General features: G+C 29.7%; 1 protein-coding gene across 1 annotated transcript in view; it reads right to left on the bottom strand.

Annotated features, from left to right (window-relative positions):
* The window catches only part of LOC145322916 (uncharacterized), a 50,842-nt gene extending 38,874 nt beyond the window's left edge, over positions 1–11,968 (bottom strand). The window contains exons 1-3 of the mRNA XM_080165276.1: positions 11,158–11,968; positions 10,497–10,604; positions 7,060–7,188 (exon numbers count right to left, since the gene is read on the bottom strand). Of these exons, the coding sequence (XP_080021402.1) occupies positions 7,060–7,188; positions 10,497–10,506 (139 nt within the window). The 5' untranslated portion in view covers positions 10,507–10,604; positions 11,158–11,968. The remainder of the gene's footprint in view (positions 1–7,059; positions 7,189–10,496; positions 10,605–11,157) is intronic.
* Positions 11,969–15,029: the final 3,061 nt, after the last annotated feature.

Raw genomic sequence — 15,029 nt, 5'->3', positions numbered from 1 at the left:
GCTGCAGCTGGTCAAAATATTCAGGGATAGGACAATGGCATATAAATTAAGCTTTCTCCCATATTTACAAATTACAATATTATGTCTTAGGAAGTTTTGAATTATTGGGTTGTAATTGAGATGAAAATTATTGATTATATCTTACAAAAGTTAAAAGGGTACATTTGCGATCTGGTCGCTATGGTTCATTTCATGTTTTTGTACATGATTTTTAGATATTTTATTGATGTTTTATTAGATTGATGGATAGCTACATGAATGGATATATAGATACAATGTTAGATTGGTAGACAAATAGCTGTTGGTAGATAGCAAGTTAGATAGCTAGAATGATAGAAAGTACAACATAAAAAGATGTACAAATAAAACTTAAAGTCTAGGCGGCCTATTTTACATTTAAATATTTATTCCAATACGAAATAATATACAAACATAGTTAAAACATAATAATAATAAAAAGATAAAATTAAGATATAAATCGATCCACATAGAACGAATAAAAGAAACAATGTGTATGTTAGGCTTAGTTTGTTCAAATTCTGAGAAAAAAGGTGTATGTACATACATATGTAAGAATATATTCATCTAAAATGTACTATTGGCTTAGGACGGGAAATTCCCGTAATTCTTTTATATACCATTTTTAATACCCCTTTAATAATATGAATATCTTCATGAATTCTTTACATTTTACTATTATTTTTGTTTTATTTTGTCTGAACTATATATAAAGATTATTGCCCTTGTTAAGAATTAAGGGGGGTATATTCCACTGGCGAAAAAAGGATTCTGCCTCCTAAGCTAGCTATGCCTATGAGGTCATACGGTGCCAGTCTGTCTGGCAAAGCATGCCTCTATTGTCCATACAAAACAGCATAATTTTTGTTGCGAAGTTTTTGCAAATATGAAAATTGTTGAAAAAGGTAGAATGATTCATCTTATTTGTGTCAAATAATGTCAATAAATCCCAAAATAGGACTCTTTATAACGAATGAAACTCCAAAATTTTCAGCTGTTTTGGTAAAACGTTTTATGCCTTGCGAGCTATAGCTTACAGCTATAGGCAACCCGTTTAGGCAGAACGAAAATTTTTTTAATAGGGAATCCTGCATTTTTTCTTTTGAACAGAGGATTCACTGTTCTTTGAACTAAGTCAAGGTGACTTTATAAAAAACTCTTTGATTAAAATATTTAGAGAAATTTAAGTCATTTGGAAAGTACCTTTTCCTCTTTTAATGCTTTTATCTAAATAACATAAACGATATAAAAATCCTATAGAAAAAGAAAAAAATATTCGATATTGTGAATTATAAAGGCCTCGCCTTTTTCTAATTTATGGATTTTTTAATAGTTAATGTTTTTTGCTTTATTAAAAACAAATGTTTTAGGAAGGACATTAAATGTTAAGTTATAGTTATAGGAATTATGAGAGTTTTTTTTGATACTTTAAATATCTAAAACGGCTTGAAGATAGACCACATGTTAAAATTAGCTTTTGTAAAAGTCGTTAAAATGTCAGCTATTACCACTATTAATAACTCTCTAAAGTCGAAAAAATGCATCTTAACTTTATTTTAAGCGGCAAAAAATTTAGCCGCTGGCAAAAAAAATTCTTGCAATGCAAAGTACAAATTAAAAAGAGAAAAATGCTGAAGTTTGAAAAAAAAGTTTTGAGATTAAGTTTACGCTCCAATTAAAAAGCATTAACAGAGGGCGGACTGACAGCCTCCAAAATTCCCCTCTTCTGCTGCTAAAAAATCCTTCCTTTCTTACTTTTTAGACACACATAAATGCAAACAAAAATGATTTTAAAACTATTTAAATTTATTTTTTTAGATTAGCTTTTTAATCATTTATTATAAAAGTTTCTTTTATCATAAAGTCTTTTACCTTTTCTAAAAAGTTTTTTTTCCGATAATAATAAAAAAAACACTAAAAAACTTGATAATAGTTTTACTTTGACTTTCTTGAGAAAAGTTTTTATATATAATTAGGGTCTCTACGTCAATAATAAAGTGTTATTCTTTATTATAAAAAATATTAATATTATTCAACTTTAAAAAATTTTTAATTTTATTCTTTTATTAATGTTTGATTGTCTGTCTGTTTATTTAAAATTCTTCAAATATTATAAGTCGCTCTTATAAGGTTGTTTTAATTTTCTATAATATAAAGAAGTAAGGTTTTTTGTCTGTTCTTTAAGATCTTGCGATTACAAAAGGCACAGAGCAAATTGTAATCTTAGTTATAGAGTGGCTGCGCTTTTTAAGACAAATGATTTAAATTCCCTTTATCTCTTTAACATTACTATATATTATATACTTTGTAACTATGGTAACTAAATTTTAAATACAGGGATCTAAAGTGATAACACAATGGCCGAGAAATTGATGTACATCTCCAATGATCACAAAATTTCCACTTCTGTTGATTACAATTAGTGGTGAAATGATTAAACACTCAACTTAATGCACCCACCAATAACAATACATTAAAAGTAACCAACGAATAAGAAAACGTTATTATAAAACTTTGGGGACTAGTGTAATAAACAGTCTCCAGTGTAACACTATGAAAGATACATTATTCTGCATTAAGTGTAAAATTCTGCTTTTTGAAGCTTGTAGAAAATAAGATCCATCACTCCTTACTTTGTATGTAGTGATCGGTCAATGTGTTTCAAGTAAATATTCACTAAACTAATAATTATAAATCTTAAAATAACTTGAATTAGCAGTATCATTTTTCTTTCATTTACATATCTCTGTATTAGTTTGTTACCAGCATAGCGTTAGTAGGTGTAATCGTTGTATTTAAACAAGGATATTACAATCCAAGCTAAAAATATTCTCATGGAAAAAAAATATAAAAGTTAGGAAAGAAAGATGCCCAAAGTTTTATAAATACGTTCTTGTTATGAAATCAAGGATGGTGTTGTAAACTTTGATTGACCAAACTTTTCAACCAACGATTTCAATCTACAGAAGTGGCAATTTAATAATTGAGGAGTACATTAGTTTATCTTTCGTTGTCTTTTCCCTTAAGATCCCTTACAAAAATAAAATAGCCTCAACAATTATTTAGTTTTAGCAGGTATTGTAATTAAATTGTTATCACATTTCATAATCATTAAAGGCATTTAAAAGACAAATCAAAGCAAAAACGTTTAGAACAAAAAAATAAAGTCTTTGATTAGCATTTAAAGGTAAAAAGTTTCACCTTTACCTTGGATATTGATTTTGTATATTACTTCTGAAACTAATCGAAGGACATTTTGTACATTTCTTGTTCATTTAATATTCAGTTGCATTTTTAGGTATTTGCACAAAAAGCAAAAACTGTCAAAAATAATCATTAATGATACAAATTGCATTATTTTAAAAACTTTTAATTATGATAACAATGTTTATGATAAAAGAGAAAGTGTTGATATGTTTTTCTATAATTAATTAAAAATTGCAATAATATATAATACCTTTCCATGTTAAAAAATATTTTCATACTTTTCTAAGGGATTAATTTCACAAAAAAATATTACATAATTAAATATATCTGTGCATATATTTCTGTTTTTAATTATGAAATAATAATGAAACTTTACGATTATATAAAGATATTTAGATTTGAAATTTAAAAAAAAAAAATTTAAACCCCTGTTTTCTGTGAAATCAATCAATTTTAAATATTTTTTAAGTCTAAAAACTTGAACCTATGTTTACAAATTACAAAATTAGCTTCAAAAAGGAATAAAAATGTATGAACTTTTTTAGGTTAGATGGTTTATGATTAAAAAAAAAAACTATGGAAAAACTTTGAAAATAAATAAAGAAGCCAATACTTGATATAATGACCTTAATAAAAAGTTTATTTATACAATTCCTTTGTATGTAAATATATACAGAGAGGGCTTCACAGTGGAGTTGTAATGGAAGTTAGAATAAATTAATAATAATTGGCCTTTAGAGGAATCTAGGTGTAGTTTAAAGAGAAGTGGGTAGGGTAGGTGGTTATTCCTCCACCTCAAACTTTAGCCTTTAATAATTATTTTTTTTAAATTTGGGGAGAATAGTCATTGTTTTTGCAAGTAAGATAAGTCTTTCAAATTTTAAATAAAGACCTTTCCAGGATATTTGAAGAGACCTTGCAATTAGGAACCAAATAAGTTCAGCAATTAGCAAGACTTTTAGGTACCAACAGATGATATATACATATTTTTATTTTTATCTAAGGATTAATTTGATTAAAAAATGTAGTTATTAAAACTTTATGACATTAGCAAAGAATTAAGTAAAGCTTTAATGCTATAAAGTTATATACAAAAAGAATACATTTTAAAATAACTCCATTTGAAATCTACAGTGTGCCCCCCCCCCCCCGCCCCCATTCTCCCGGATCCTCTATATTTTGTATAAATCCAGTAATATCCAGTTTAGCAGCCTGCCACTGCAGTTCATAGAAACCTCCGATCAAAATTTACAGACCATTTTTCGCTTCAATTTAAAAAAAAAACAATTCAAATTAAATAACAAGGACAATTTGAAAATAAGTAGCGCAGTAATATTTTGGTATTAAATAAGACCATTATACTACACTTTGATTAAAGATATAAATGGTATGTATTGTATATAAATCACTAAAAATGTCTTTTTGATACATAGCACATTAAATTTTCAGTAATCTTTGAGTTTCTAAAAATCTTTAAAATCCATTTATAAATAAGAAATATAGGGGGTGTTTAAAAAAAACTGCCTCCCCAAGTAATCTTAAGAGGCTCGCATAAATAGGGTTAAATTAAATATTTCCTTCATACTTTAAAACCTAATTTTGAACATGTTATATTAATAATTGATTAATATATATTTTTGTACCTTTATAAATAAATTCATCAAAATTAAACATTAATGGACAATTTTACGTCATTGTTTCCTTATAGTATATATAACAGAAGAAAAAGGACTGTAAATTACACTGGTACCCAAAGTTATATTGTTCGTTCGCATAAAAACTTTGGTTCTTTTATTCAATTTTGATTGGTTGGTTTAAAACTAATAGTGTCCCCACTATTCTAAAAATAGTATAACTAGAGGGGTAATTTTGTTTAACATTATTGAAGATGTATGTTCATCTATTTATTGTCCATTATCTTATCCCTGGATACATAAGGACTAATTTGTTTTAAAAATAGCTTCGTTTTAGAAGCGCAGCTACTCTACAATTAGGTCATATTTGTCAGCCGCTGTTAGACTGCTTTTGAACTGCTTTTTTATTCGTTTTTGTGGTATACATTGCATTGGTTAAATTGAAAAAAGGCTTCTCTAGGGGCCTTTTTTTAATACGTTTTATGTCCCTATTTAATGTTATTTGGCTGCGCTACTAATGTACATAATTGTCCCCACTAGTTTGTATTGACTTAGTGTTTTCATGTCAAATAAGTATAATGTTTATTTGTTTTTATTTAATTTTATGCATTTTTAAGTAAAATTACAATAGGCTTTGTTTCTTTTAATTGTAGCTTAAGAATATAGGAAGGGAAATGACTACAGAGGATAATTTAATATCCCCCCCCCCCCACAAATATTAAACATACAATAATATCATTGGATATTTTTTTCTCTTTCCCTTTTAATTTTAAGGCTTTATTTAATATGTGAGATTAATTTATCGTCTACTGTCTTATCACTATATCCCTGTTATCCTAGTTGCAACTATATAATTATTGCTTTAAGTTAATAAACTTTAAACTAGAACGAGTATGTCATATAACAGCGTAGCTTCACTACTAAAGAAAAGCAATTTCCATCAAAGTGCATTTTAGAGCACATAATACTCCAACCCCACCTAAAATATCAGGAGAAAAGGTAATTTTCGTTTGTTTGTTAATTAATAAATTTATAGTATAGATGTATAAAGAGCTTACTATTTGATTTCCAAAGGCAAAGACCTAAAGCTCAGCAGACGAAAATAATTTTATTAAACTTTCTAAATTCAGCTGTTGAATGCTTTCTTCTGCTTTTTGAAAAAGAAAGGGACAATTTTTGTGAAAAATTGCTATTTCTGTCTAAACTTTAAAAAAGTATTTAAAACTGCCATTATCAATTACTCACAACTAGGATCCTGACTATAAAATTATATTCATAATCATCTATTCCGATTTACACTACTGTATTTTTAAACCTAGTTATTTGTGATTAACAAGACATTTTTCCTAATGATGTAAATACTTTCTTGTAAATCATAATTATTAAGTGTTTAGTGACACCTAGCAACAAATATAGAACTAATATATTGCAGATGTTCCCAAATTTATTTTTTGCCTGAATTTACGTTGTTTTCAATTTTTTTTCCGTAAAGGGTTGAGCTATCCATGAGGTGTTGGAAAATTCTCTATGTCCTTATTTTAAACTATTAGGTTATTGTCAGTAATATGAGATCAATAGATGATTTTCAAAATATTTTTCAACAAATGAACAGTATTTAAACAATACAAAAACGAAATTAACTAGGAAAAAATACAGAAATCATTAAAGGTCATACATAGACGTCCAAGTACAGGGTTAAGGGGTGTTTACCCCTTTAGACTTTGAATCTTTTATTTTACACCCCTCAAGTTTTTTTTAATACGTTTGATTACTCTCCTTGATTGTATAGAACCCCTAATTTTACCCCAATACAAAGTAAAAAGCTTGGGCGTCCTTGTGTTAACATTAGTTTACAATTTGCCTTTTGTTCTTTTGCCAGCACCTGGTTGTATTTACATTTTTGAAAGAATCAGCTGATCTGAAAGACCCAACCCTAAGTTAGTAGAAGGCCTTTGAAAAGGGGTGATTGTCACATATACTATTTATCGCTCTATATATATTACTTTAATTGTTAATTACTTTATGTCAGGTTAGGTTAGTTTATATTGGGTACTATGTAGCCCTGTTGGATCGAGAATAGGAAAATCAATCTCTCTAGAGTCAGATATTATTAAGAAAATTACCAGGGTGTTTGGTGGAGAATTTCAGTGCCCGACAGGCATTTTTAGGGAAATCACCACAAAATAAAATAAAAACCTACCTAATCGTCTCGATTTTGACGGCAGGCTGGTACCGGATTTTTTCTTCAGATCCGCCGACCCGCCGCTGCCGGATCTCTCCCGTTTCTTGGATTTTAAAGACCAGGAAAAGGTCTTCAGTATAGATCGACCTGAATTGATTATAATGTTAGTTTTTGTAACTGACTTTCATGAACAGACAAACGGTCATTACTTTAAATGCTTATTTTTTTTATATTTCTGCTGTGGACTATATTATGTGAAGTGAAAGTGATCATTTCTGACATATTATCGATGTTATGTTGATATAAAAACAGCACAAAAGTTTTACACAAGCTATCAGTCAGTCTAGCCATTAACAAATGTTATAAAGTACACCCTTTTAAAGGGTTTAAACAAAGAAAGAAAATTAAAATAACCCAATAACCCCCAAAAATATATTCCAGTGGTTGTAATAAAGAACTTGATTTTTTAGTTTGTTTTTACATATTATGACCTTAAAATGCTGTAAGCTAGTTTAGTTAGTATCATGGATTGAGTTATAGGCAAATGGAAGATAAAATGGTCTACCCTTAATTATTTCAAACTTAACAATTTCTTAATTGTAAGTAATTTTAGTGAGGAATAATTTTTCTTATATTGTCTTATCCCTTTATTCCTGCAAATTACCCAAACCCACAACACATTGCGCTAATTTTTCGCCAGGGAAGGGCAGGGAGGAGACATTGGATTTTCAATTACTCTGGTACCTAAAGTTTAAAAGCTAAAACTGGGTACCTTTCTTAAATTTGGAGATTTTAACAAAATTGTTAACATATATGTAGAAGGGGTAATTATCATCTTTTTATTTTTGGTATGGTTTTAGGCTTTTTTCTTTACTCCCCCTCAAATACATTAACGTTAAAAAGCTCTAGTACGAATAACAGACGTTAAATTGATCTTAAGTTACAAACAAAATAATAACAAACTGCTTGCTAAAACTGTGGTTAGTTTTTTTTCAACATGGAAATTTGACATATCAAAACACAATGAATGTGAGTATACTTTAAACAAGGACAATTATATCTATAAGAAGCACAGCAAAAATAGTTTTTTTAAAAAGAATAAGAATCTCAATAACCACTTAACAGAAATGGTTTCCCTTTAAAGGAAAGGTTTATGGCTATCAAAGGGAGGATACCGTCCTTCACCCTACCAAAAAATATCGTCCTCAAAAAGACTTTTCCTTCCTAAAGCTGGAAATGAAATTGGAAGTTCTACTTCCCCCTCCTCCTTAACTCAAGTGTCCCAAAATGACTTGAACATATAATTATATAGTAACTTCGCTACTCTAAAATAAAATGTTTCACGTTACAATAATAACAATCATAAAAATATTTTCACACTACACGGGTAAGGGAAATGATAATGGCCACAAAATTAATCTATACCCCAAACCTTAACCCAATATATTCCAAAGCAGAATTTTAGGCGATTATAAGAAACAAGAGAAGCTTATTTTTCTCTAAATAGTCTTTCCCTGTAATCTTGTATTTTAACATGAATGATAAAAAATGAATAAAATGTTTGTTTTTTACTTAGTAACATTTATTCATATGTTACAGTTTAATATTTCAAATTTTAATTCAAAATAATTTTTTTTTTAATTAAGAGAAATCGCCAAAATCCTTTTTTTTAAATAATCTTAATTTCTAGCAAACTAAAATGCCAAAAATATGTGTTTTTATGAAGATTTTCCTTATTCTATTAAATTAAACACGCAGTCGAACCCCACATATTACAATTGGGGTAACAATTACCCTCCAATTAAATTTTTCTTGGCTAATTTTTAAACCATAAGAAAGCTTCCTTAGGAGTTGGAAAATAATAAAACTGTAACAGTATTTTACTTTGAATTCCTACGGGAAGCTATATACGTATATACATGTCCTAACCTTAATATAACATTTATGAAGCATAAAAAATAAATTTATTTTCTAAAATAGGGGGATGCACTGGGTCACCATTTCAATTATAAGAGAAATTGCCAATAAATCACACAGAATAAAAACCTTGAGGGGTGGGGACGGACAAGATTTTAAAATCACTCCAAAACAGAGTGATTTAGTTATCATTTTTATTTCTTTTTATATGTTTTTATATTGAACATATGCATTCGAAAAAAAGACAATTTTGTTAAGAAGTAGTACAACAATAACAGTGTCCTATTAAATGAGTAGTATGATTATTGTTTGTCCTTTAAGATCTCGCTAACTTCTAAAACAACTGGGTTCCCTAATTTTGGAAAAGCGTCCTAAAACAAAATCTTAGAATGGTCTAATTCTATTTTAAAAGCCCCTGTCTACTACATTTGCAGACTCCCAGATGCTAGGGGCGAGGCAACCTGTAAAGCAATCATAGAAAAAAACAGATCGACATTTTGACATATGTACCCTAATTGAAGAGCAGCTACGCTACTAAAAATAATATAAACATTAAAAGAAATCTGCCAAAAAACTTGGGCAAAATTTGAACATTTTAATTAGATTAAATTAAGATATAATGTTTTATAAAATGCAAGATATTTAATCTTATTTTTATAAGGAAAATTTTAAATGCATTTTTAGAGGTAACTTCATCTTTTGATTGCACGACTTTTGTCTGGTTATGTCAATCTTTTATGCTGTTATTTTATCAACATAAGACTGCAGTCATATAATTATTAGAATAGTGTTTAATGGTATTTTAGACAAATTGCCTTACGAAAGAATGTCAAAAAACATATCCACTATAACTTTGTTATGAAATGTTATATAGTCGACATAAATAATTGAAATAATGGCAATTATTATTTTTAAACTCTTTAGTATGGTGCAATCTGGTCACAAAGTGGAGCCGGTCAGGTTCTTGACCACAAGCGGATGCGCTACACTTAGTTATTGCACCATTCCTACTCGTACTAGAATTCGCCATTTTGAGAAAATATTTAGAAATTTTATATTACATTGGGTAAAACTGATTAAAATTGATATACAGACTTTCTGGTTGCGATTAAAGAGTTGGTACGCTTTTCATATTATACCTTAATGTTACAGGAAGCATCGGGCAAGGTAAAGAATAAATAGGAAGATTCGAATACCCTTAAATAAGGATCAAGGCTATATTTTGCGAACAAACGGACCGATTCTAAAGATAGAAAAACTGTGCTTTTCACTAAGCAGAAATTTGTAAACCTATTTTATAAAGAAAACATGTTTAATGTCTATATAGAAGGATCTCGATAACCGCTGAACCGATATGGCTCTCCTTTACAGTGATGCTTATAGAAGATAGTTTTATTTTTATTTTTGGGAAAAAAAGTCTGGTTATGGTTTTAGGCGATTTTTCTGCTCTTCCATATCCCTTTTAATAAATAAGCCCTTAGAAGAAAGGGGCGCATCCGATATTTTTTTTCTTTAAGTAAAGGTTTAAAAAAACTCACCTGCAGTCATTTTGATAGATTTCTCAATTTGAGTTTGGAAGATTAAATATTAATTTGAATAATTTTCAGAATGAATATCACCGCTTCATAATAGTCATATCACAAAACCTAAACAAAAGTTTTATTATTAATGGATGGTTCCATCTTAATAATTATTTAAAAATTATTTGATATTTTTTTCCAGAACAAAAAACTGTTTTGCCGGTTATAAAGTTCAATGTCCCATTTAAATTTGTATTTTTTCTTGGTTATTGGTAATTGTAGCAAAAATAAATAATAAGTTTTGTCTTAATAACGATCTTTTTTACTTGTGGTAAAAACAGTCTTTCTTGAAAAAATTATCTCTCTAAAAAAAATATGTAATTGTTTAGTTGTTGAAAATAAAAACAAAATAAAATAATTTTTGGAACATAAAATATCGATTAATAGATTAAATTCATATTTTTAGCTTAAAATAGTTTTCATTTACAAGTGCAATTTTATCCATTAGTAGCGAAGCAGTAACAAGCTATAACCAATGCTTATTTAACATACTCTGACTTAATGAACAAACGGACGTAAGAACAGACCATATCAGTTACAGAGCTGCTATGCCACTTAAAATAATGTAATAATGTATCTAAAAAAAAATTGATAATGAATAAAAAGTTATTACTCATACCTGATAAAACGTATCATAAACATTCACAAAAAAATTCACCAAAATACCATAAATATATGATATAAATAACTGCACTTATATTATCCAAAAAATTGAATAAATAATCACAAAAATGTTAGTTCACGTGTGTGCAAAAGCGGCCTGATAATAAATGATGAAATATTTATAAAGTTTATAAAGAAAGCAGTGAAAAACTGCGCTACGGCCTGTGTATATTTCTATACTAAAGTCTTTTTTACACACTATACTATAATGATATATATTATTTTACTCTAAGCGCTTTCAGAAGGTAGAGATAGATAGATGGATAGATATGTATATTAAAACACACACTCACTCGCCTCTCTGTATAAGCTTGCTCGCGTGATGTACTTTGTAAGCATGCAGCGCGCGAATGTGTGGGGGGTTTGGATTGGAGCGTAGCTCCTAATTAACTAATAACACACAGTGTTTCTTGTTTTTTAGCTAAACTAAAAGTTTATATGAAGCGCAGCAATAATTATTTAGTAGGTGGTGGAAGTGTGGTGTAGTATGTGTGTTTGTGTGTGAGCCACAGACACGGCCCCCGCACACACACACGCACACCACTCATAGGCAACAACAAAAATTTCTGGCGCTTCGCGTCTTACACACAGAAAAAGCGCCACCAAGCACACAGCTGCTGAAATCAAATCTAAGCAACCGCCGATTTATATAAATATGATTTAAAACGGCGGCTTTGGCGTTATAACAGCCTCTCCTGCCTCTAACCAAACCTCTAGTCGACTAAACTATAAAACACAACTTGGCGAAAATAAAGACAGAGAGAGAGAAAGAGGTTCTGTTTTTGTTTGCCTTTGGATAAAGGGAGTTTGGGGGTTGGAGGGGGGGGGGGGGTGTAGAGGCCCCACACGACGGCCCCACCAAGGTACATTAATACATAATGCATTATATCCTTCTGCAGTATAGGGATGTGTGTGTGTATGTGTGGTAGAACTGTTCTATATTTAGACATTTTTTGTCATTATTGTCAAAAACATTTTTAAAAAAGGTATAATATATATGAATGGTTACATCTATTAACCATTTTACAGCCTCTTGGGACTTTGCACCTAGAGGCTTGGGGCAAAAAATTTATAATTTGTTTGCTTTAAGGTGTCCAACTCCCTAAGAAAATAGCTTAAAACCACCGCAGGACCAGTAGCTATATCTAACCAAAGACTAGAGCCAAATTGGTTCAGTGGTTACCTAGATCTTAAGCTTCAGACAGACAGACAGACATCGTTCTACTTTGTATTATAGATAAACGAATCAAGAACCTATCTAACTTAAAATCATGGTTTAAAAGTAGTGTACTATAGGGCATTTACAACTGAAAAAAAATTTAAAATTTTTAAAGCCTTATGACTTTAAAAACAATGTCTTTCATACTTTTGTAAAAAGCTTTAAGAGGCTGAACAACAAGGAAAGTCTTGAAATGGTTTTAGAACATTTCTTTTCATAGTTAAGGAGTTTTTTAAAGTTGTTTTCTCGTCGAAAATTGTCTAATATGCGATACTTGCTTTTTCATTATGTCTCAGAACCAGTTCAGTTGAAAATTAAATATTGAACAGGCCTAGTGTTTATGTATGTTTATCTGAACCAGAAAGTACGGGACAACGACGGACGTGTGGACGTACGACGGACAATGAAACCGTATAATTCCATCATGTGTACAGAAGGATGGCTACTCAACTCAGCAATGCGAGGTCAGTGGGAGCAGCGGCTATAGGGGGGGGGGGGAGGAGGGAAATGTGAGGTGTATAAATCAGGGAGGAAAGGGACATTGGACTGAGCTGGATCTTCAAATGTGCAGCCGTTGTGGTAGCCGTAGTCGTGGCCGTAGTCGTAGCTGTAGCCATACCCGTCGCCACTGCCAGTGCTGCCATAAAACATGGATTTTTAAATATTTGATGTTTTTACATATTATTATTATTATTTTTCATATTTTTACTGAAAATTTAAAAAAGTGGTTGTGATTTAAAGCTATTAGGTTAGTGGCTTGTCCTCTGGAAGCGGCAACGGCTACACATTTAAAGATCCAGCTCTGGATGCCTAAAGTTTATAAACATGTTTTTCATTGCTTGGCATAAAAACTTTGAGTACTTTTATTTAAAATTCATTGGGTGATTCAAACGAGCATTGTCTAAACATTTAAACCAATAACCTTAATCTACAGAAGGGATAATTTTGTATATTATCACTTGGGATAAATATAAGTTAATTCTTAACTCTCTTATCCCTTTAAATCCTTGAAAAAAACCAGGTATAAAGAGAAGAGAGAAAAGGGAGGTGGGGATAGAAAATTTAGCCTCTGAGAAGAGAAACATTGTTAATGGGAATTTTTTTTTCATCGGATGAAAACATCTACCTCCAAATTTTCCACCTTTCCAATACTGAAAATTTCTATAAATTTTGTTAGAATTCTTTGTTGATAACTCTTACTTCTAGCAAAGCACTACAATTTTGTCTCAATATGGTAATTTCATCAGCTTATAAAAGTATATAAATAAGTTTTTTTTTAGATTAAATTTATCTTATATAAAACACTGCAATAAATTTCAATATTTTGTGATATAATTTAAGTAGTAAGTTTCTTTTGTCTGAAGATTAAGAGATCAGAAAGTGATGGTTCGAATTGATTATATTTTAAAGAAGCTTTATATTTGTCTGAGTATGGTTTTGGTCAATTTTTTCTGACCTCTCCCATCCCCTTCCTCTTAAATCTTAACCTGAATCAAAGATACTTAATTTAACAAAAAAATAATATTAAGAGTCCTTTGGGAGGAGAGTATCATACTTTCCTAAAAAGGTATTTTACCTTAACTGACATTGCACATAAAAGCATTTTTTTCCTTTTATCTTTTCTCTCTAATATGTATTATGTATATTGTATACAAGTTATAATGTATTTTTTATACTCATAGTAGTTCCAAAAGCTAGATTATTTATGTCGGTTTATTTATTGTTTATTATCATATTATATAAAGTATAGTTTTTTTTGTCTTTAGCTTGAGAATTCGATAGAAACTGAACTGATTGAGTTCTCCTTTTTGCCCCTGGATGGTTATACGTATGGTTTTAGACAATTTTTCTACTTTCCTTACTCCTTTGAATACATAGATCCTAATTGCTACTTTCGTAGCCGCTAGTTAGTTGTAGGTGCAAATTAGAGAGCGTAGCAACTCTATATTAATCATTGCTAGAAAGTCAGTAAACTCTACTCCCAGGACGATAAGGTACAAGAGAATTATCTATAATAAAGTCTTAAAATGGTAAGTATAATCTTATTTAGGGATATATTTTTAGTATTTACTGATACTTTGTTCAGACTTATAATAAATTTAAATATTATGTTCGTTCTTTTTTTAGGCTTTGCTTTGATATATGTTGTCATGTTGGTTCTAGAATTTATGTGTAATGTTAGTACATCTTTTTCTAAATTGACTTTGTCAAACATCCGCAGGCTTACAGTGTACCTAATCTAACCTGGCCTAAATACTGAAAAATCATGTATTGCATCGTTTTACAGACAAACTACAAAGAATATTAAAATTAACATGAATACCACTTTAGTTAGACTGGGCTTTTAGCCCCTCAGGTCGAACAAAACTGGTTTTAATCGTTTATTGTTTTAATTAATAACAGAGAAAAAGCTGTCTTTAATTCGATGCGATTAATAACTATTCATAGACAATAAAAATTATCTTGACTCTGACTTTGATAATTTGATATGCGTATCTATTATTTCATTTTCAATTCCAATTATTTCAAAATTATTGCCACATTTAGAGCGTTCAAATCAAAACAGTTTAATTAAGAATTTTTCAGCATTTCTTGTATTTACAAGGAGG

This window comes from Acartia tonsa, chromosome 6, assembly GCF_053477335.1.
Source record: "Acartia tonsa isolate MP-2025a chromosome 6, ASM5347733v1, whole genome shotgun sequence".
NCBI classification, from domain to species: domain Eukaryota; kingdom Metazoa; phylum Arthropoda; class Copepoda; order Calanoida; family Acartiidae; genus Acartia; species Acartia tonsa.
The sequence above is the reverse complement of the archived record's forward strand: the minus strand, read 5'-3'. Positions and strand labels throughout refer to the sequence as shown.